Here is a 23,265-nt window from a genome sequence, read left to right on the forward strand (position 1 = left end):
AAACCAAGATGGCCTGCGAGCCAACGGTAAGCTAGGCAGGTGGTAGATGGTTCTCCTGAAAAATGAAGGAAGAGTAAGGCAAGAAAGAAGTTAAGAATTGATTACTGCCTTAGAAGCAAATACAGGTACAACTTTTTCAATGAGTGTAAGCTGTATTAAATATGCTCCTAAGGCAGTGCCTAGTTATATACATATTTACAGGCTCTGTAAAACCGTCAAGATAATATAATACAGTGGTGGAAGATTTACTTCCTCAAAACAGCAGTTATAATATGATGGTGGTCGATGTTATTATGGTATTTTTTTAAGGCTATTTGCATGGCCGTATGTAGGTTTATATTTGTGAAGCGTATTGGGAATCCATTCTCAGATAACTTATGCTTAAAGACTGTAAGAGCTCTAATTATGTTGTCTGCGTTGTTGCATATTTTAACTAATCTAATACTCTGGGATAATATTAAATTTTTTTGGTTTCTTATGGAGATGTTTGAGTGCCAGTTAGTAAGGCTGATGGTGTTAAAGCCAAACGTATTTCGTTTGTCATATACGGAGGTATTTAACTGATTATTATTGTGCAATTGTATGCTGATATCCAAGTAATTGGCTTTTTTAGTGCTATCTATGTTGGTGGCCACTATTTCTAAATCAGATGGGTAGACATGGCCGGCATCAGTGAGGAAATTAGGATGATTAAAGACGATAACATCGTCGATATATCTGTAAAAGGTTATATCTTTGTTGATATTAACTTCAAAGTGATGTAGGTACAGATTTGCTACCAGACTAGAACTGCAGGCACCCATGGCGATCCCAGTTTTTTGTTTATATATACTGGTGCCATTGTAGATGTAGCTTTTGAATATGCATATATTTGTCAGGTCATTCCAATATGGAAGATTGCATGGTAACAGGTTATTGTGTTCTTGGTAATAGTGGTCGAGTACATGTTTTAGGCTATCGTGCGGAATACTGGTAAAGAGATTTTTAAAGTCATAGGTGCTGATATGTTCAGTGGTATGTTTATTGTGCTTTAGAAAATCCAGAATAGGGTTGTTATTGCGGATAGCTCTAGTGTTATCAATGCTGTTGAAAATGATGTTTAGTAGATAGGCCAGTTTTTTATGTGGCTTTTTTGCATAACTATTCCTACAAGATGTAATAAATCTGAAGCTGATAGGTGTTTTGTGGAATTTTGGTATACAGTAGACAAATGGAAAATTAGTGTTTGGGTTGTTAAATTTTAATTTTTTATGCATAGCTAATAGTTTTTTCCTGATGGTGGTATTATTTGTGGTCTCAAGTATGTAGGTAGAACTGTGGTTCAGTTCGTTTAGCACTGTGGTAGTATAGAATTTTTTGCATATAAAACTGTAATTGTTAGCAGCTTTGTCTATGGTAGTGATGATAAATAAAGCCTGTAACTTTTTTAGATGTTGCTTAGCTTTTCCCAAATCGAAGGTCTTGGCAGGCAGTGATTTTCTGTGTACGAATGCAAGCTGTTTGTGAACCGCTTGATAAGTGAGGGATATCCATTTTTGGAAAGCTTCTAGCGGTATATTATATTTATAGGATAACTTTAGACAAAAGTGCAAGAAGTCCTGGTATATAAGTTTATACATCTTTTTGGTGATGCTTGTGGTGTTGGGCCTAAATTTAAAACCATATGAAAGTAAGTTACGTAAATCTGGATCAGTAATGATGTTAAGGTCACCAGTAATAATGTGTTTGTGATCTTTGTCTACATATTTAAGATATTGTGGCAAATGGCAGAAACATTCGGCCTCGGCATCACTTTTGTCTAAGTTGCATACTACCTGTTTATAATTACATACAATAAGACCTATAGGTTTGTTATAACTGAATCTAGTATTTATGGTCAAATTCTTGATTGGCAGATCTTGTTTATACATGTTCATGAGATGGTTAAGGTTTATGTGGTCTAGCAAGATGTGACTAAACTTAATGTTAATATATTCAGTGGTGGCTTTGTGGTTCTTACTGAGTCTGTATTTGAAGATATCTTTCAGTAGGTGGTTCAAATGTATGTTGATGTGGTTATAGGTAGCATTGGCTTTAGCTAAGGCTCTGAGTTTACTCAGTTTCAGGCTAAAGGTAGTGTCGTGTATAAGCTTGACGGGTATGATAGGTACATCCCAAGAGCTTAATACATCTTCAAATCTGCCCAGGGTATTGTTAGTGTGCGCTGCTATTTTGGTAATAGAAGAGGATTTGTTATCTGTAGCTTTTTTATATTTGAAGGAGGGTCTTTTGACAATGTGGAATAGGTTGTAGATACAGTTGTCAGTAGGTTTATTGGTGTAGCAATGCCCATTAAATAGGCTATTTAAACCATAAGGATAAAGGGTTTTGTATTTCAGTATGTTGTAGTTTTCTAGTTCAAGCCTAGTTCTATGTTTATGTTCTATATCTAAGATGGTGATGGTGATGTCATTAAAGTTATGCTGCTGGAAATGTTGTATTTCAGTGTCTTTTTGGTTAACATTATTTTTGATGTGGGATCTGTGCGTATTAATCCTGATGTGTAATTCTCCCCCAGTTTGTCCTATGTATTTAGCCAAGCAAGTGTTACATGTGATAAGGTAGATTATGTCTCTAGATTATGTCTCTATATATCTATATATATATATATATATAGCTGTCTAATCATAGTAAATAGATCACGCTTATTTATGTTGAGCCCGGTAGTAGGTCGAGTTTGGAATTGTCCTTAGGAAGGCCAAATTGTTTTCGATACAGTTGTTAATGTATTCTTTGGACTGAACTTACTCTTGTGTCAGTTTTGTATCTTTACCTGTGCATTTGAAAGCCACCATCAAAGAGTCTCTCGTTCTCAATCTCAATATCTTCATTGTTACATAGAGGAGATGATATAGAGTGACATCCCGTCAGTCATATCACCTTAGCTCAATCGTTGCCACCACGAACAGAGTCCCATGTAAATTCTCTCTGAATGTTCTGACTTGTCCAAGAAAAATGCTGGGAAAGGACAGTTCCTCGTCAAACAGTAAGCTCTGTGGTATGTTAGTTTCTCCTGGGGCAATTCTAAGATATTTATCATCATTCCAAAACATTTTATGCTGGGCGATGAGACTTTCCTCAATCTGAACTGTGTTGTTTATGTTGTCTTTAGCCAAATTAATTTCCATGTGTCTGTCCTCAAAGAATGACTGATCTATCATGATTTGATACAATCGATAGAGGGGCATTGACCAAATATTGAAGCCACGCTTTAACGACTCACTTTCTTACTAACCCGATCAAATAGCCGGACCTGTATTTTCTTGCATTTTATGTGCACAAATAAGGCTCCTGAGACATTCATACGGACAATACGGCATTCTGGGTGAAGTGATCAATGTGCCTGTTTTGGTCAATCTCCCTTGGCAAGCAATGGGTCATCGTGTTGACTAAAACGGCACGTTGATCACTTGGCACAGACTGCTGTATTGCCCATACATTTGCACAGACTGCCGTATTGCCCATATGCATGTCTCAGGTGCCTTATTTGCATGAATGGCAAGCAAGGAGAAAGAAGCCTCTCTCTGTCACTAAATCCAACTTTGGTGAATGCGATGGAATTTCTGGGTAGACAAAGCCATTCAACTTAGATAGCGCCGGAATGGTGTTCTTAAGTGATCCTCTGCAGCTATTACAAGGATCCCGTCAATGTCAACATCGGGGAATGCAGTGCATATCAATGGTGCTTCTTTAGCAGCTGGTTTCTTTGTGTTGCAAATGTAGCATACAGAACAGAAATATCCTTTCAAATCCTTGATGTGCATTCTTATGTAAATAGTAGTCGGTGGAAAGAAAAGAAGCTTGATCATTTAAACTCATCTGCCCTGCAATTGGAGAAATGTTCCATTGTACATAATTGATACTCATTTCAGGTATATCACTGTTAGATTGAATGCCATTTCTGGTTGAAAGCAGTGCTAAATCCAGTGCTTGATTTTCTGTTAGTCTTTTACGCAATCTCGATAGTCTTTGTTGTTCTCACACACTCATTGCTACTATGGCGCCTCCGTAGCCAGGTGGAAAGGAGCAGCAGTGCATAGCACACGCTTCTTGATTAGACCGGGGTTCGAGCCCGTCACCACCAAATATGGAGGATGCGGAAAGGTCAGGGAATGACCACCGCATATCCTGGAGCAATATGGCCTTAGTTGCTAATGCTCCTAAAAACCAAACAACCAAACTCATTGCTACTTCCATCTTTATTTTGTTATGTTGGCTTGCTCGATACTCTCGACAATGCTTTGTGTTTGAATTCAGCATTGTTGAATACTCAGCTGTAGCAGTGTGGCATCCAGTCCCTTTCACTGCTCAGAAAATTTATGTGAAACATCTATAGTGGCACCTAACAGTGGAATGTAATCAAATTGCAGATTGCAACAATACAAATACTCGTATTATTGCAATCATACTATTCAACAAATGACTACAATCAAGTGGATAATTAAGCTGTTGGCTTTGATTTTGCTAACCTCTTTCAAATGTTGATTTGGTAGAGTAAGTAGCAGGCATGTGCATAAAACATTACATCGTTCATACTAAATATTTCAGACTGAAGTATGACGCTAATGTCAGTAACATTGATTCGGTAGAGTAAGTAGCGGGGATGATCATAAAATGTTATGTTGTTCATGACTTTGGTTCTAGCTGTTCTATTTTAAAACGGTTCTGATTTTCGTCAAAGATGTTTTCACATAAAACATCTTTCGTGCATACAGGGCACACGCACGGTTTTTTTTCTACCATGGAAAAATATGGTGATAGAGCACTGATATTCTTATAGTGAATTACCAATCCGTAGTCTATTAAGTCTTGTGCATCTATTCTTTTAAGTATGAACGATAATATCAGAAAAATCTGAGGTGCAGTGGGTTGGATATGTAATGATGGGCTGATGAAGACATACCCTTCTTGTTTCCATCAATGGAGCACACATATTGTCTAATTAGTATTAGGAACATTAGGAGTATTAAGAGCAATGATTTTACTACATCTGTACTTTATCTAATGGCATAAGCAATTTTTTTTTTTTTTTTTTTTCACATCGATCAATTTTGCTATTTTAAACCTTTTGTGTTTTTTTAATCTTTTGTGTGTACACAGTATGCACAAAATTTGAAGCCCCCCCACCCCAAAAAAAGAATCTCTTTTCAAACACCAATGGTAATCTTCCATCATTGCCTCGGTATATTTTTTTTTCCAAAAACTTTCATTCCCTTTACTCACTGAGTATGTTCTGTGGAAAGTATTCAAGGTGACCACCAAGTACGGAGGATGCGGAGAGGTCAGGGAATGACCACCGTATATTCCCGGAGCAATATGGCCTTAGTTGCTAATGCCCCTAAAAAAAAAACCAAATAAGAAATAATAAATAAATTCAAGGTGACTGTGCAGAAAGTGAACCTTTTTACCCATGTTGGATATACATAGACTCTAAAAATGTATGAACTTGGCCCAAGTGCATACATTTTTTGAGTCCCTTTTTGACTATTTTCAGGCTAGCAGTATATTTCAATATGAATGTGTTATGAAAGATAGTAATAGAAATTTTGAGGCAGGAAATAGAAATAGATTGAAATGCAATAAGCAAAAGAGCAATCATTATATTAAACAAGAAGAGCAATAATTGCAGTAAACAAAATATGATTAGAAACTAATAAAAAAAAAAAAACTATTTCTTACACTTATGTAATTATTATAAAATTATGTAAACCCTAGTTTTTTGAAACCTAGTATTAAAAAAAAAATTTTTCTTGTTTATACTCTGGCACGACCAGCAGGTCAGTGGAGCTTACAATAAATCAGTTAACACAAATGTTAATCGTATTTAGCAGTCATGGACTTGAACCTCGGGGCCCCAGGTGTCAAGCGATTCTGTGATCAAGCATATTGCTCTGAATTAGTGCTCTTTCTTGAAATAGAAATTGTTTCCTTATTTAAAGTATCATTAACACACTAAGCTGTAGTGGCGAAGGTAAAGAAGGCCTGCACGAGAAGCACGCAAAAGTTTGATGAAATTTACCAGTGAAAGTACTTTGCTGTAATGGCATTTGTATTGTTGTTCGCTCAGTAAACATACAGTGGGTGTTATCTGTCAGGAGTAGAAATTGAATCCCATGGGAGATTGAAACCCTCCTGAAGTGGAGGGGGTAACCTGACCTTTTTTTCTTTAGAATCACTAGTGGATAAATTGTTTATTAAGGAAAAAAAAAAAAAAAAAAAAGAGGCAAAGGAAGCCCACACAAGAAGCACGGCAAACTTCCAAAAGGTTTACTGGTGAAACTATGTTACGAACATTTTTTACGACGCCAGAACATCCAAAATGACTCTGTTTGTGATTCAGTTAGTTAATTCAATTAGTGATTCTAAAGAAAAAAAGGTCAGGTTACCCCCTCCCCACTTCCGGAGGGTTTCAAGCTACCATGGGATTCAACTTCTACTCCAGACCGATAACATCCACCGTCTGTTTACCGAGCGAGCAACAATACAAATGTACTTTTACCTGTAAATTTCATCGAACTTTTACCTTAGCAGCTCTTAACCTTCTCTTCTTTTTTCTATTCTTGTACATATTAACTATTAACTGTCTAGTGCTTGGTCACAGAGTGGCACTGCTCCTGCCTCCACGTGGCTGGGCCAGTAACCTGGTAGGGAAAAGCCCTCCCTGCCAGGGCAAAATGGAGTGAACTGACTCCAATACCCTGGAATTTACTGGGTACATAGATCTGGATATAACTGATCTAAGATATGAGGAATCTAGTCCTCCTGGAGATACAATTAAAACGATTAGAAAAGGTGAAAGAATTATTCTGTCTCCACAATGGATATAAAAGCTTTAAATGCCTCAACTTATCTTATTATACACTCAAACACTGAGAAATCGGTAGGCCAGTTGTTACCCTTTCTCATACAAAAGACCCTTGAGAGTTATGTCGGCCCACCAAAAAATGTTAAGAGATTAAAATCAAGCGATATTTTAGTAGAAACGGTCCACTCTAAACGTTTTGAAAGATTGTTACAAATGACAACCTTTGCAGGAATACCAGCAACAGTATCCTCCTCACAATACCTTAAATACCTCAAGAGGTGTCATCATGGAATGGGACCTTCTAAATGTACCCGAGGGGAAAATTCAAAATGAACTTCAGGAACAAGGAGTCATAAACGTTAAAAGAATAACAATTAAAAAAGAAGGCAAAATCACTCGCACTAGGAACTGATACTCACTTTAACACACCAAAACCACCCAGATCAGTAAAAGCTGGATATCTACATTGCAATATTAGACCATACATCCCTATTCCTCTCCGCTGCTTTAATTGTCAGAAGTTTGGCCACCCGCAGACTGTATGTAGAGGTAAGACGACGTGTGCAAACTGTGGTTCTCAAGAGCATGTCACTTTTACTTGTACAGCAGACAACCATAGATGTGCAAATTGTAAAGAAGAGCATACTGCTTATTCAAGAGAGTGTGAAATCTGGAAAAGAGAAAAAAGAATCCAAAAGTACAAAGCAGAAAATGGCGTTTCATACCAAGAAGCTAAAAAAGCAATAACAGTGGACACAGGAAACAAACAAAGTTATGCTCGAGTTAGTAGTATAATCAAAAGGACTCCGGAAATGAGATTTCCTAATTCAATATCTGTTGGAACACAAACAAATGTGACAATTCCTCCAAGAGAATCAATCTTAGAATGGGCTCGCGAATTGTATAAAACATCACTACAAAAGCAACAAGAAAAAATGGTCAATACACTGCTGTCTTTTCCACTGGAAAATGCAGAAAGTGTAAGAAGAAAAGTAATCAAAGAAAGCAAAAGTAATAAAGAAAGAAAAATGGCAGAACAAATGGATAAGGTAATAAACCTCAGAGAGGATCCTGTACTCAAACTTTTTGTCGAAGAAGAAATGGATATGGGAAGACCCCAGTTTCCAAAGAAAGTAAAACCAAAGCGGACAAAGTGAAAACAGCCCACGGAAAAAAAAAAATACGAGGGATTATCTAGCCTTAAATGACAGATACAATTATCCAGTGGAACTGTCAAGGGTTTCGCTCAAACATTAATGATATCATAGACCTCATTACCCAGTATCATATACAAGAAACATATTTAAAATTACAAGACCACAATACAATCAAAAATTATACAATATATAGAAAGGACCACATATCAGATACAACAATGCGAGGAATTGCAATATTAGTTAACAGAATCGTGCCATCTCAAGCAATGCCATTGAACATGCCCATAGAACCAGTCTCAGTCCAACTAGCAATAAGCTTCAACATTACCCATAATATCAATATATATACCTCCTAGTCAAGGTTTTCTGACAAGATAATTATTACTGACTCCCTTAGCTCCATGATGGCTATACAAAATGTCAATTCTAATAAACACCCACTGCAACAACAAATTCAATGCTGAGTATCAAATCTCCTTGAACAAGGTCATAACATAAGATTTTGCTGAATCCCAAGTCATGTCAGAATATATGGTAACGAACAAGCAGATAAAGCTGTTAAGGAAGCCAACAGCAACATTTTCGCACCCGAATCCATTCCTTACACAGATTACAAAAAAGTTATTCATAACAGCGGGATACACTATTGGCAACAGCAATGGCAAGTTCTAAACAATAACAAATTGCACCAAATTAAAAGTTTACTGCAACCATGAAAATCCAGCAAACAACAAAACAGACATGACAAAGTGATACTTGCAAGGTTAAGAATAGGACACACTCATTTCAGCCACTGTCATCTTTTGCGAGGAGAATATCCTCTTCTATGTCCTATCTGTCACACACAACAAACAGTAGAACATGTACTGATTACATGTCCAGCTTTTACAGATGAGCGGCGAAGTTGCTTCAAAGAGTTGATAGCCAAACATCACTTTCTCACTCGCAAAACCATACTGGAAGATAGAAAAAACATAGCAGACGTTTTTCAGTTCCTCAGGGAAATAAATTTCTACAATCTAACATGAAACCAAATATAATCTTTGCAGTAAGCTGTAGTCGCATTTTCCATTTATTTACACACAATTTTGGGCGCCTCCGTAGCCAGGTGGGAAGGAGCAGCAGTGCGTAGCATACGCTTCTTGATTAGACCGGGGTTTGAGCCCGTCACCACCAAATACAGAGGATGCAGAAAGGTCAAGGAATGACCACCACACATTCCCGGAGCAATATGGCCTTAGTTGCTAATGCTTCTAAAAAAAAAACCAAATAACAATAAATAACACAATTTTATGTACATTCTCATGATATGTATACAATTTATATACAAGATTATATACAGTTTTATACACATTATCACATATATATACAGTGAAACTTCCCTTTAACGGACAGCCATGGGGAACGAAAATTTGTCCGTTAGAGAGAAGCGTCCGCTAACAAGAAGTTGGAGGGAGAAAAAAAAAAAAAAAAGAAAGAAAGAAAAATCGTTAAACGTTTAATGTAAAATTAAATTAAATTATATACAGATTTTGCACAATATTTTTGTAAATAATATACATGCAATTGCGCTATGCATATTATGATTTTATCTTAAGAAAAATACATACAGTAATCACTTATTTTCTTCTGCACCTTCTTCAGGCTGATAATTTTGTTTTAAACATTTGTTTGGAGTGAAGAAACCATCGAAAGTCGTTCAGTATCTTCTTCAGCAGCGAAAAACATTTTTAAACGATTGATTTGTATGAGCGCTTCTTCTATTTTCATCGGTGGTTCGTCGTTAATATGTTCTTCGACAGAATGCCCTCCTTCCATTTCTTCATCCTCATGAGGAACTTCTTGAACAATATCGATGATAATGTCGTTGATATCTAGAGCACCATCTTCTGTAGTGAGGTTCAAGTCTATATCTTTGTAGCCAGGGTCACTTGTAGCTGAAGTATCGTAGTATTGTATTGTATCTATTATCAATAGATGTTGAAGTTCTTGTTCTTCTTGGTGCTCCACATTGCTGTTCACAACTTCAATTTTTGCGTTTGAGAGGCCAGACTTTACAAAACAGTTCAAAACTGATTTTCTTTGCAAGGTCATTAACCATGTTACATCGTTCATGTTTGCAATGAGATGTCTTAATACACGTTTTCTGTAGTGAAGTTTAAAATTTTTTATTATCCCTTGATCCAAGGGCTGACACTCTGCAGATGTGTTTGGTGGCAGACAAATGGTTTGAATGTTGGACAATTCAATGTGCAGGTGAGATGCAGCATTATCCATGAAAAGAATAATTTTTCTGTTTTGACGAATCATGTTTTGGTTAAAGTGACTTATCCATTTGCTCATGATATCTCGTGTCATCCACGCTTTTTTTATTAGACTTCCAATCAACATTCAAAAGATTCAACTTTATGCCCTTGAAACAACGAAGATTTTGTGGTTTTCCTATAACAAGAGGTTGTTCAAAGTCTCCCAGCATATTTGTACCCAATAGTACAGTCAAGCGTTCCTTAGAAATTTTTCCACCCTGGCACTTTTCGTTTTTTAGACTCATTGTTTTTTCAATAAGAGCTTTAAAAAACAACCCTGTTTCTTCACAGTTGTAAATATCCTTATCTTCAAAATCACTACATAAATCTTCCAATTTAACGGTCCACTCTGTTACAACCCCAGTATCAACAGATCCACCTTCACCACTTACGGGTTTTCCAAGAAATTTTATGCCGAGTTTTGAACTTGTCTAGCCATCCCACAGAAGCTTTGAACTCATTTACTCCCATAGATTTTGCAACCTCCAAAGCCTTTTCCCTAATAATAGGCCCATTAATGGGAATTTTTTTAGCACATGCGCGACAAAATCACTCATACGTAACATTGTCAATTTGAAGTCCAACAGTTTTTGGGAATGATTTTTGAACCTGATCATTTCCGTGTTGCCAAAATTGTTTGAGCAGTTCATTTTTTTCCTTTAGGATGTTGCTTACCTGCGTCTTCCCGATTTTGAATTTTGCAGCGAGATTGCGAACTCTATTTTTTTGACGATCATATGCATTAATGAGTTCGACTTTATCTTTTAAAGTTAAATGTTTACGAGAAGACATTGTGCACTTCACACGACACTGAACAAAACTGAAACTCAAAAGACGAAAGGCCGACCAATAAGACCAATTGAATAAGATATACAGATCCAGGGGAATGGTTCCTGCTAAGACTTGTAATGCGTTGTTTGAACAGATCTAGGGGAATTTAAAACAGATAATAACATGGATCTTTGAAGAGAAATAAGTTTCATTTTCATTGTAACTGCTATGACTCTATGATACCAAATGGTTGCCGCATATGAGACTGTTGGCAGAAATATTGTTTTATAATATAAAAACAAGATCCTTTTACTAAGTCCCCATTCTTTCCTTGATATTCTTATTATTGAGGTAGTAAAATTCCTTATTTTATTTCTAAATTTACCTACATGTGGCAGAAAGCTTAATTTATCGTCGATTAGAAAGATTTGAGAGTTGTCTATTAAGATCTTAGGAGGTCGATTTTAGTTAAAATGAGCTTTGAAGGTCATAAAGTTGGTCTTAGTTTGTGATATTTTTAGTTTGTTAAGTTTGGTCCATACAAATAGATCATTTAATATAATTTTCATTTTATCCTCGAATGGCCTTCAACAGCAGTTACTAAGTCGTCGGCATAAGCTATTTTCATTGCCTCCTCGTGGTACTTTGTCATCCACTGATCTAAGACTGCGTGACTCTTGGAAACTATTTGCAACAAAATATGAATACAAACAAAACTGTTGTAAAAAACCTTCCAGGTGCATTTTAGCTGTAGTAGCTCTTGCGCCAAGAATTTCTAAATCAATCAAGCTTGAACCTTGGTCTACTCAAAGAGCGCGTGCTACTGCACTCGTGCTCCTGACTACTTGGCTATGTATGTATGTTGTTTTCAGTCTTCTCATGGTTCTTTGCTTTGCTTTGGTGTGTGTGTGTGTGTGTGTGTGTGTGTGTGTGTGTGTGTGTGTGTGTGTGTGTGTGTGTGTGTCCCCTGATTTTTGATTCATCCAAAATGCTGATATGGAATTTAGCATTACTGTCACAAGACGTTTTGAAGTGATATACCAAAAAAAAAAGCATCCCTCTTTAGATATAGCTTTAATAAATTATTTCATTTGTTCTAGTTTAAAAAACTTGGACTAAATAGTTGAATCACTTTTCTTAGAGAGATAAATGGCTGCTTGATGTCATTTTTGTTTCAGAGTGTGAGATTAATCCTCTATGGCCATGTTTTTCTAATCCATGATCAGCTTTAGCCCTGCTGACCCATTTGCACAGAAATAAAGGGAATTTCATGCAATCACTGCAAACTTTGTATATGTGATCACATTGTTTCACCTTTTCTAACAAGAATTTTTGAGTGTTATTAGTGCAGTGTAGTGTAGTGTACAGATTAGGCAACCAGAATTGAGGGTAACATGTTCCCACTCTCTTTCATTAACCCATTGTCTCACATTTTCAAACATAATGTTGTGCTTATAATTTGTTTTAGTCACCAATTTTAACACCAAAATAAGCATATGCTTTCTTGTAAAGGTCAGTGATCCTTTGCCTTTTATTTTTGGTGCAAAATTTCAATAGGTGTAGTAGACAAAAATCAGAATCCTGGATACTCACTCACATGACATTATTTGAATAAAAGATGCTTAAATTAATAATAATTCATATTAAAGATAAATTTAACAGTTAAGACACTAACAACACTTTTTTTAATTACTATAAAATAGAATTTGTGATGTATTCTAATCAGTTTAGTATGCTATACAAATGATATAATCCCAGTTTTAAAAACCCTGATATGTAGGAAAAAAAATTACAGTGGTTTTATGAAATAAAACTGTGCTCATAGCTTTTGTACAATATAGGCAAAAAATTATGTATAATGGTGTTAGCATTCATTGAATCTCATTATTTCCTTCAAATTTGTTCTGAATGTTCCCTGAAAACGGGTTTTGGTGAAAGTTTGATGTTTTTAAATTTTAAATTATTATTTCTCAATTCTTGACAGTAAAACAGTATTTATGCTAATTTGAAGTTTTCACTTGGTGTGTCCATTATCATAGTTTTGGTCTCAATTTGAAAAGGTTCATCCTTATTGATAACAACTTGTAATAAGAAATAATGGTTATCTGATCAAGTGAAATGTTGCTTTGAAATACATGATACAAAAAATTATCATTTTTTGTAATAATGTTATTTGTAGTTTAATTCTCTGAATCTTATTTTATTATTATTTATTTTTTTAGATTTTGGATGAAGCTGTACGGGATGTACTTAATAATGTAAGCAGACAGCTAGGAGAAAAGCAGAATGCTGATGCTCAGCTCTTAAGTTTAGAATTAACTGTTACAACCCAGTGAGTAGGTTTCTGAAAAGTAAGATGTAGAAATTCTTTATATTGATCATGATCCTTTCAGTATGGAAGGGTTTGATTTTGTATTTATATAACTGTTTATTTTTTACTGATTATAGACAAAATAATTTTTGGGAAAGTAGTCCAGATTGGTAATGCTATAAATGAAGCTTAAAGCTTTTTTTGTCTTGTTTTGAAATTGTCACCATGTTTTTAACAATCATTTTGAAATATTTGATTCCACTTTGTATCCCAAGAAGTTTTGCATAACATTTTTAAGGCCAATCTATGGGAAAAGACATAACAGATCCTTTTTGGTTACCAAACTGAAAAGTACAAGTGATCACTGGTGAGCCACTGAGTCATATCCAAACCCAGTTCATGATACCAAAGACGTTTTGAGAGAAAACAAATTAATTAACTCCCCAAGAAAAAGAACTTCTGAATTAGTAGTAGTAGTAGTAGTAGTAGTAGTAGTAGTAGTGGCACTTGATGCAAGAAAGCAAGTGTAGGAGCTTATGCAGCATCAGCCAAAAAAAAAAAAAAAAAAAATCACACCATACCCTCCAATTGCCTGTCCAGTTCCTCCTTAAATTTATTTAACCTATCAACTTCCACAACGACAGATGGAAGTTTGTTCCAGCAATTAACCACCCGCTGGCTAAAGGCAAATTTCCGCACATCTATTCTACATCTATCCTTTCTTAATTTGAACTTATGTCCCCGTAGGTTCGTATTCTGAACAAGTGGGAGGATCCCATCAGAATTCAGCGTGCTCAACCCATTCAAGGCCTTATAGACCTCAATCAGATCACCGCGCAGGTGCCTAGTCTCCAGCCACTGCAATTTGCAGAACTTAAGCCTCTCTTGGTAAGAGGATCCCTTCATTCCCCTCACCAATCGTGTTGCTCTTCTCTGTACACGCTCAAGCAAATCTACATCCTTCCTAAAATGAGGCCTCCAGACCTGTACGCAGTACTCAAGGCGTGGCCTGACCATTGCCTTATACAGAGGGACAATCACCTCCTTTTCCCTGCGAGCAAAATTCCTATATATCATTGACAAAACCCCATGACCTGCCCTATCAGCCTGTCTACATTGCTCAGAAAACTTCATATCTGACTGCACAATTACTCCCAGGTCTTTTTCATTTTCTACCACCTTAAGTGTAGTACCACACAGTTGGTACGTTTCTCTGGGGTTACTTCTACCCATATGCAGTACTTTGCATTTGTCAAGGTTAAACTTCAGTTGCCACTTCTTAGCCCATCTGCCCAAATTATCTAGATCCTGTTGCAGTAGCACACTGCCATTACTGTCATTAACAACCCTGCCAACCTTCGTGTCATCTGCAAACTTCGACATTAAGCCTGATATACCTTCATCAATATCATTGATAAATATACAAAACAACAGTGGACCCAACACCGAACCCTGTGGGACTCCACTAATAACATTAGTCCACGAAGAGCAGCACCCATTGATTACCACCCTCTGTCTTCTCCCACTTAACCATCCTTTTATCCATTGTAGCAACTTACCCTTAATACCATTCTGCTCCAATTTGTACAGTAGTCTTCCATGCGCAACAGTGTCAAAAGCTTTCCTGAAATCCAAGTATATGATATCAAAATTATTTTTTGCATCCAGTTCCTTTGTGACCACATCATAATAACCAATCAAATTTGTCAGACAAGACTTTCCCTTAACAAACCCATGCTGTGTCTGAATTATTGCTGCAGTCTTATCTAGATGATCCTGCAATGCATCTTTAACCAGTGACTCCATTATTTTACCCGGAACAGAAGTTAAACTAACTGGTCTGTAATTATTCGTGTCACCCTTCGAACCTCCTTTGTGAATTGGGGATACATTTGCACATCTCCAGTCCGTGGGAACCTCCCCTGAATCCAAGGATGCTCTCATAATTATGGCTAAGGGTTTGCTTAGTTGCTTTGCCGCCTCCTTTAATATAACTGGATAGATCCCATCCGCCCCAGGTGCCTTTCTTATGTTTAACTTCAACAATTTCTCCTCCACTTTGCTCTCAGTTATTACAAAATCATTAAGCACACTGCTACAATTTGATAACCTTCTTCCATTTTCAAACTGTAATGATTCTTCACGTGTGAATGTAGATGCAAAATACTCATTCAGTTTGTTTGCTATCTGAGCAGGATCATCAACAGTCGAACCATCGATGTCAAGTGGACCAATCATATTCAGCCCCTTCCTTTTAGAGTTTATATAAGTAAAGAAATCCTTGCTGTTTTTCTTAGCATCTTTTGCCAAAGATTTCTCGTAATCCGCCTTTGCCTGCCGAACCTCCTTTGTGACCTGATTACAGACTAGCTTATATCTGCTACAGGCTTCTGCGTCGCCTGATAATTTATATGCATCCCATGCATTTTTCTTCTCTGTCACGAGTCTCATTAGTTCATTTGATAACCATTTAGGCCTAAACCTTGAACAATATTTCTTCATCGGTATGAAAAGTCTAGTAGCTTCCACGATTAATTCCTTGAATGCTTCCCACTTAGAATTTACTGTTTGTAACATCGTCAGTCGATCCCACTGTACAGAATTTAAAAACTGTCTGAGACCACTGTACTCCCCTTTACGGAAGCAAAAACCCTTTCCTTTACCCCTAACGGTAGTTACCTCTTTGAGTAAATCCCACTTCAGCACACTGTGATCACTGCCACCTAGTGGTTCCTTTATCTGCAAATTCTTAATACACGAATGATCACTGCTGATAACCAGATCAAGAGTATTACTTTCTCTGGTTGCCTCTCGAACATGCTGCTGCAGAAAACAATCATCCAATAAATCCACAAAAGTCTGACTAGTGTGTGAGTGACCAACCCACAAGTTCCAGTCAATATCTGGGAAGTTAAAATCCCCCATTATAAGACATTCTGATTTACTGGCCCACTCTATTTCTCTGTACAATTGTTCATTGTACTCATTCAAGTCATTAGGCCTATAACACACTCCTACTCTTATCTTTGCTTTTGCAGTGTTTATGTCACACCAAACTGACTCAACAGTGCACTGTCCATCTATATCAACTGGATGCACTTCTTTTGATTTTATGTTTTTCTTAATTAACAGCATAACACCTCCTCCCTTTCGAGGCTTAGTTGAAGTTGCTTAATTGAAGGCTCTGATTTGTGATAAAGCAATTTAGCTTGTGATGAAGTGATAAAATGTTTCTTTGTTTAAAGTTACTCTAAAACATAATTAACTAAGTATTAGTAAACAAATTCACTTTACCAGGTTACAGATTAGGAAGGAAATTAACCTTCTTTTCCCTTCTTTTCTCCCTTTCTTTGTGCATGCTGATTACTAACCCTCTCTACCAGTGCTGGATTAAAGCAACTGAAGGCCCTGGGCTAAGGAGACCTTGGGAGGCCCAAAATTAATAGCATCTGATCATGAGAAACAAAACCTCTTTCTATCCTTTATCTGTTCTATGAAAGTAGGACATTTGCTGAAATTTTAGAATTGATAAAAAGATTGTTTATAAAATTATACCCTTTAATAAGTTTACAAAAGTATGGAATTAATGAAGACGTTCACACAGAACATTCGTAGTGGAATCATAGCTATGTTATAACATTACACTATATACAAAGTCAGAATAATTTCTTTTGAGCTTTTTTGGATGCAAACTTATCAATTATATCATTAAAATCAGTAAGTCACAGTTTATCATTTTCTATGCAGAGAATGCTTTAGATCAGACAACTGATCTTGGGACATTGTCGACTGTAGATCATTCTTTATCCTTTGTAGTCTAGAAAATGATCTTTTGCCAGTACAGTTAGTAACCATTAAACACAGGAACAATCTGAAAATTGTTTCCACATTTGGAAAAACTATCTGAATTTTCTCCTGAAATATTATTTGATACATGTCTTAGTGGCTGAAATTTTATTTTTCAGGGTGAGCTTGTTTGACATACAGGTGGAAGTGCAAGAGTGCATCGACTAGACTAAGGTCAACATCCTTTGGATACTCTTGCATCAACATCTCGGCGACATTGTGAATCTGTTCCTTGGTTGCTTGCAGGTTCACCAAAAATGAAAAATTGTCAGCTACACTGTTGCACTTCTGTCTAGGTTGGCTTCAAGAGCATCCATGACAGGGATAAATGAATTTACCCAAAACTTGTCTCTTGGAGAAAGTTTGTCTAAGGCTTTGGGTGCTTTCCCATCATTGTTTTGTTTTTTTTTCGTACTCTGCCTTCTTTTGACAGTTTTGTACTCTACATCCGGTAAAGTAAACTTTGCTTGTTCAATTTCATCAAAATTAGCCTGAGTATTTGATCATCTAGTATCTCCTTTTTCAGTTTCATCACAGTAAATATGACTGGGGGCTTCAACAATGTTAGCATAACTTTCACTAATAGCTGCAGTAGCTTTTTTGTGTGAGCCCTCCCACCTTGTGTCTGATAAATGTTTAGGAACTTTTGACTCAGGAGACAAGAAATTGTTTAGTACTGCTCATCTTTTTGTAGAAGCTGAGAAAAAACAATAAAGCTCATTTATTGTGACAAACAAATTCACTGCATCCAGGCACAAGTCAACTGTGGTTTGTCCTACTAGATTTAGGGAATGTCCAGTGCATGGAATAAACTTTGCAAACTTGTTCCTTTCTAGAATTTTTTGTTGAACACCGTTATATTTTCCAGCCGTATTGGCTGCATTATCATATGATTGTCCTCTACATTTACTGAAATCTATTTCAAGTTCACTGAAGTAGTTCAGTATCAGCTCAGCCATACTTTCACCAGTGTGATCTTTCAGTTCAAAAAAACTCAAAAAGCATTCAACTGGTAATCCATCACTAGGAGAAACATATCTAACAATAAGATCAACAGTAAGTAGATCAACCATGTTGATCAACATGGAGAAACATCAGGGGTTGAATTGACTGATAAACTAAAATAACCTGCTTGTTTGATGTTGCTCAGTATTGATTCTTGAACTTTATTAGCCATTGACTGGATAACCGCTTCACATATGGTTTTGGATAAGTACGATGGCTGACCAGAGCCTTTACATCCATACTGATTTATGTGAGCATGCAGAAAGGGATAAAATTTGGCAATTAATTCAAGCAATCCAAGAAAGTTACCATGGTTTTGTGAACCAAATGTTTCATCATCTCCCTTAAATGCCAAGCCATGTTCTGCCAAAAGGGAAATCACTGCAATAACTCGCTGAAGTACGTGCCTCTAGTAATCCTGCTCTGCTTTGATTTGCTCTTTGAGTTTTGATATGAGCGTTTGACCACACTTTCTTGTTGAGTATGTTAGCATAGAGTTCATATGATTTTTAGAGTTTCCATGGGTTTGAACAAGATAAGCACAATGCCAATCCAGTAGAAGCTAAAGCTGTAGTTGAGGTAGTTTGGTTAGAGACAAATTTTCACACAAAACAGTAGACTTTTCCTTTTGTGGTAGAATACACTAGCCATTCTCAAGGGTAGGTTTCTCCATTTACTTTGGTGGAATGGAATAAATTCTTTGAGCAGAACCGGGCTCGGTTTTTGTATGTTTGCTTCGAATTTGGTAAAAGGTCCATCTCAGTGCTGACATTCCGATGGTCCTTTCTCAATCCAAAATGATATTTCCTCGTTATTCAATGTGGTCCATAAACCTGCATCATTGTCTCCGAAATCACTAGTAGCATGAACAGTTGGTATTTTTGTGAGTGCAATGCTGGGGTTTTTGCTGAGATCATTTGCTTTGTTTTCCAAGTCTTTAAGACGGTAATGAGCTTGAACTGCTTCTTTTGGTGTAACTATCTCATGGCATGTTCCTTCAGCACCTTGTGTTAATTCTTTGGCTGTAGGTCCTGTCACTTCATTGTCACTTTCTCCAGAAGTTTCTGTACTTGTAGTGGTAGTTACTGACAGACAACAGTTCTCCTTGAAGTTCTTGGGAGGCTGTGTTCTGTATATAAACTGGTTGTTCTTCAGTCTGCTCAGACTGCTCAGTGTAGTCTACTTGATTTTCTTCTGTTTGTAAACGAATGTTCTGTATCTGAGGGATTATGTAGAGCTGTTTCTGCCTGCTGCACAAAGCCATATGATGTGATTGGCTTTAAATGCTTGAGTATTTCCTTCTGTTCTTTTTGTCGCTTTTGTTTACTAGCACCACTTTCATATCGCTTACTCATTATTATTTTCACAAAAAGTCAAAGTTAAATATTATTGTGATTCACAATGATATAAAAGAATCCTCACTTGTTCTCAAAATGCACACTATAATGATAGACAGTGATCTGAACACTTGTATTGCTTCATAGCTGACTTTATCATTTGATTCTGAGTCGCTTTAAAGCCTCCACGAATATTTACTAAATGGTAACTATGCACTTGCGTAACTGTTATACAGTCATAGTTATACGTCATGTGTTTAACGTTACTAAGCAACTGGGCCTAGATAGAAAAATCAAGGATTCAAGGGCGAGTGCTTTCTGCACTCCCATCAGTGTGTTCCTGAATTTTGGATTTGTGCTTATACATTATTTTGGCCTAGGTACGATCCTGATTTTTATCGTTACAAATGAAAAAAAATTAATGGTCAATTTTTTGTTTGGCAGGAAGCGAGGTCCCCTAGATTTGTAATCTAGGGGACCCTGGACTGCAGCCCACTCAGACCATATGTAAATCCAATACTGCTCTCTACCACTGGGTCATAAGGTGTTGATGTTGCTCCTGCCTCCATGCAATGTGGCTAGTAATGGGTCAGGAGTTCTCCTGTCTAGGGTGAATTAGGACAAACCGACTTCCCTAAATCCCAGAAAGCCACTGGGCTGTCAGATCCAAATATAACAGGACACAAATGTGAGGAACAGTGGCGTAACTAGAAAAAGTGGGCCCCAATGCAAAGTTCAGTGTGGCCCCCTAAAAATATTTGTTTTGGTAAAAATAAAAAATTAACAATACAGCGGTAAACGTGTATTTAAAATCTTTATCAATACAATATAAAAACAAAATAATATTAAATTCTGTAAATATAAAAGTGAAAAATAAATTCTGAAAATTAAATGAAGTAATATATTGACTTACTTAATTTAGAATAGTTTTCTTCTAGATCTGGCCATTAATTAATTTAGAAACGTCCATTCTTTCAGCTTCTTGCATTTTATGCTAAGCAGTGGTAGCACTGATAGACATTGTCCCATGCCGTTTCTCAAATAATTCTTAATTTTAATTTCAAGAAAGTATTCCGCGGTTGATACAGTAATCGGAATTGTCAAAAATAATATCAATAAGGAGCATACTTCCAAAAAACTAGCACTCGTATCATAGTATTTTACTATGACTAGTTCTGCAAATTTACGAATAGTTTTAATTTTTGCAATTTCACTTTTTAGTGACTTTATGCAAAGTAGTAATTGCATTGAAAATGATTCAAATTTATTTTGCACCTTCTCTGTTATTTATACTGAAGTTTTCATCCATTTGGATTAATTGAGTTGGAGTAAGAAATGCAAACAAGTCAGAAAATGTATTCAGTCCTTGAAACCTTTTGTGCAGTTGGGTAGTCACAATAAAAAACGTTAACTTTAAAGAACAGTTCTGCATTTTCAAATCTGCCAGTTCAAATTTCTTAACAAATCGCCAAGGTATATCCCATTTCTGTGCAATAGATGATGCTTCCTTGATGATATTTTCAAATTAATTTCTTAATTTTTTCATATGATTTAATTATGTTTCTAGGTCCAATGCAGCGTGACCAATATCCATATTCATTCTTTGCAAAATCATTGAGGTTGAATTAATACTCGACAAGATTTTTTCTATCAGTATGGTGGTTAACACAAAATTCAAATTTTCAGTATTATTTTTAATCCAGACGGCTTCTGACTTTTCATCGCTTTTTAATTATTGTATGATAATTTTATTTAATGCCATTAGCCAATCAGGAAATCTCAATTTTATAGCAATTATAGATGCAAGCCAACTAGATCAACAAGTTGGATTTAATTTACAGTGACGATCCTGATCAGGAAACAGCAGCTCACACAGGCCATCAATTTCCTTCCTACAACAGCCACCACTGGGGAGGATGGAATTCTGCAATTTATGATCAAATGTTTGAACACTTTCATCATAGACCCCCTTCTCTCAATCTACAACAGAGGCCTCACTGATCATTACTTTACACCACAGTGGAATAAGTACAGTGCACCCTATCCCTAAAAACCAATTTGCCACACATGTCAGCCAGTTTAGACCAATCTCTGTTGCCTCCAGTCTATTTAAAACTCTCGAAAAGGCCTTGCCACCCACAATTACTCACCGAATGAAACCACCAGACATCCACTATACTATCCCAGGAAAATCATCAATTACCAACTTGGCAGCTACCACTGAACGCATTCTCTCAGCATTCGAACAAAGAGCTACGCTTGCAACTACATGTCTCGACGTAAGTGCAGCCTTCGATGTTGTGTCAATCCCTGCCTTGCTCCTCCTCCTATTTAAAAAAAAAAATTATTCACATTCAAGGTGATATGTTTATGCTTTCTCGAATCCCTGCTCTGTCACAGAACACTTATTCTCCATCAGGAACAACACACACACTATTCTGTGATGTTACTGCTGGAGTTCTGCAGGGAAGGGGTTCTACCTGGTGTTCTGTTCATGGCTGTTATTGTGCCCATCACTACCTCCATGAATGGCCTCTTATACTATGATGATGACCTCAAACTGCTGATGCAAGTTAACCCTGGCGACAATCCTGCTCAGCTCAGCAACAGGATCAGTTTGCAGCTTAGGAATCTTAAATTGTACCTTGCAAGCTTCAACCTTCAGATAAACTCATAGAAGTCTGCTCAGGTTATATTTTCCCTAAAATCTGTGCCAACACTACTTAATATTTCACTAGGAGGGGTACCAATACCAAACGTGCTCTTGCACACAAATCTTGGCATTCTATTTGACTAAAAGATGTCCTTTGTCAACCAGATCGACAAAATCAATACCAAATTTTCTTGCCTTAGGTGGGTCTCAAAGCAGCAGTTGCTACCCATTCGACATTCTCTCATTGTTAAAAGATTCACAATCTCCACACTCTACCCCATCATTTTCTATGGTGCAGAAATATGGGCCTCAGCCGCTCCCATAAACCTTAAGCGAGTGTACACCACTGAATACTGGCTACTGAAATGGGCCAATACCAAGCTTCATCTGCCTCTTGCCACCACAACAATGAAGATGGTACAAGTGCTGTAAATCCCGAGGGTGAAGTCCCTGATCATAGAAAAGAGGTTAGTCTTTACCCCGTGGCCAAACTCCTCACTGGCTGATATCATCTCCAAACATTTGGAATGCCTGCTCTTGGAGGATCCCACAGGGGATCCTCCAAGTGTTGTTAAGGCTCCTCCAAGTGTTGTCATGTGTTGTTAAGGCGGATCCCAGGGTTTCCCCTATCAGCTGCTATTGTACATCTTGTGTAGAAGCTTACGCCAAAATCGGCCATTTTTATGTAGTATGTTGGATATGTAAGTGTAGTGATATGGTGTGTTAATATGTTTTTAGCCGGTACCTGGCTCTTAGCAGATGGGAAGTAGCAACATCTGGTCATCATGTCCCACCCCCCTATCCTCATCACGTGGAGGCGGCCAGGATCTACTATCACCTGCTGGACCAATCCAGGGCAAAAGACCTGAGATAGCCCAAATTAGGATGAAATGAAAAGGCTATAGAAGAAGTGTGGGAGCTGGAGAGGTAGGAAAGAACAGAAGAGAGGAGGATAAAACAGAGGAACCTTCCAATAGTTAGAAGGTAGAAGAAATAAAGCAAGACTAAAGGAAACAGAGGTGGAGAAGTGGACTG

General features: G+C 37.0%; 1 protein-coding gene across 1 annotated transcript in view; it reads left to right on the forward strand.

Annotated features, from left to right (window-relative positions):
* The window catches only part of LOC150082029 (rho guanine nucleotide exchange factor 17-like), an 862,761-nt gene that overhangs the window by 611,748 nt on the left and 227,748 nt on the right, over positions 1 to 23,265 (forward strand). The window contains exon 14 of the mRNA XM_090380403.1: positions 13,301 to 13,410. Within this exon, the coding sequence (XP_090236529.1) occupies positions 13,301 to 13,410 (110 nt within the window). The remainder of the gene's footprint in view (positions 1 to 13,300; positions 13,411 to 23,265) is intronic.

This window comes from Mastigoproctus giganteus, chromosome 8, assembly GCF_048544385.1.
Source record: "Mastigoproctus giganteus isolate SK-2022 chromosome 8, ASM4854438v1, whole genome shotgun sequence".
NCBI lineage: Eukaryota > Metazoa > Arthropoda > Arachnida > Uropygi > Thelyphonidae > Mastigoproctus > Mastigoproctus giganteus.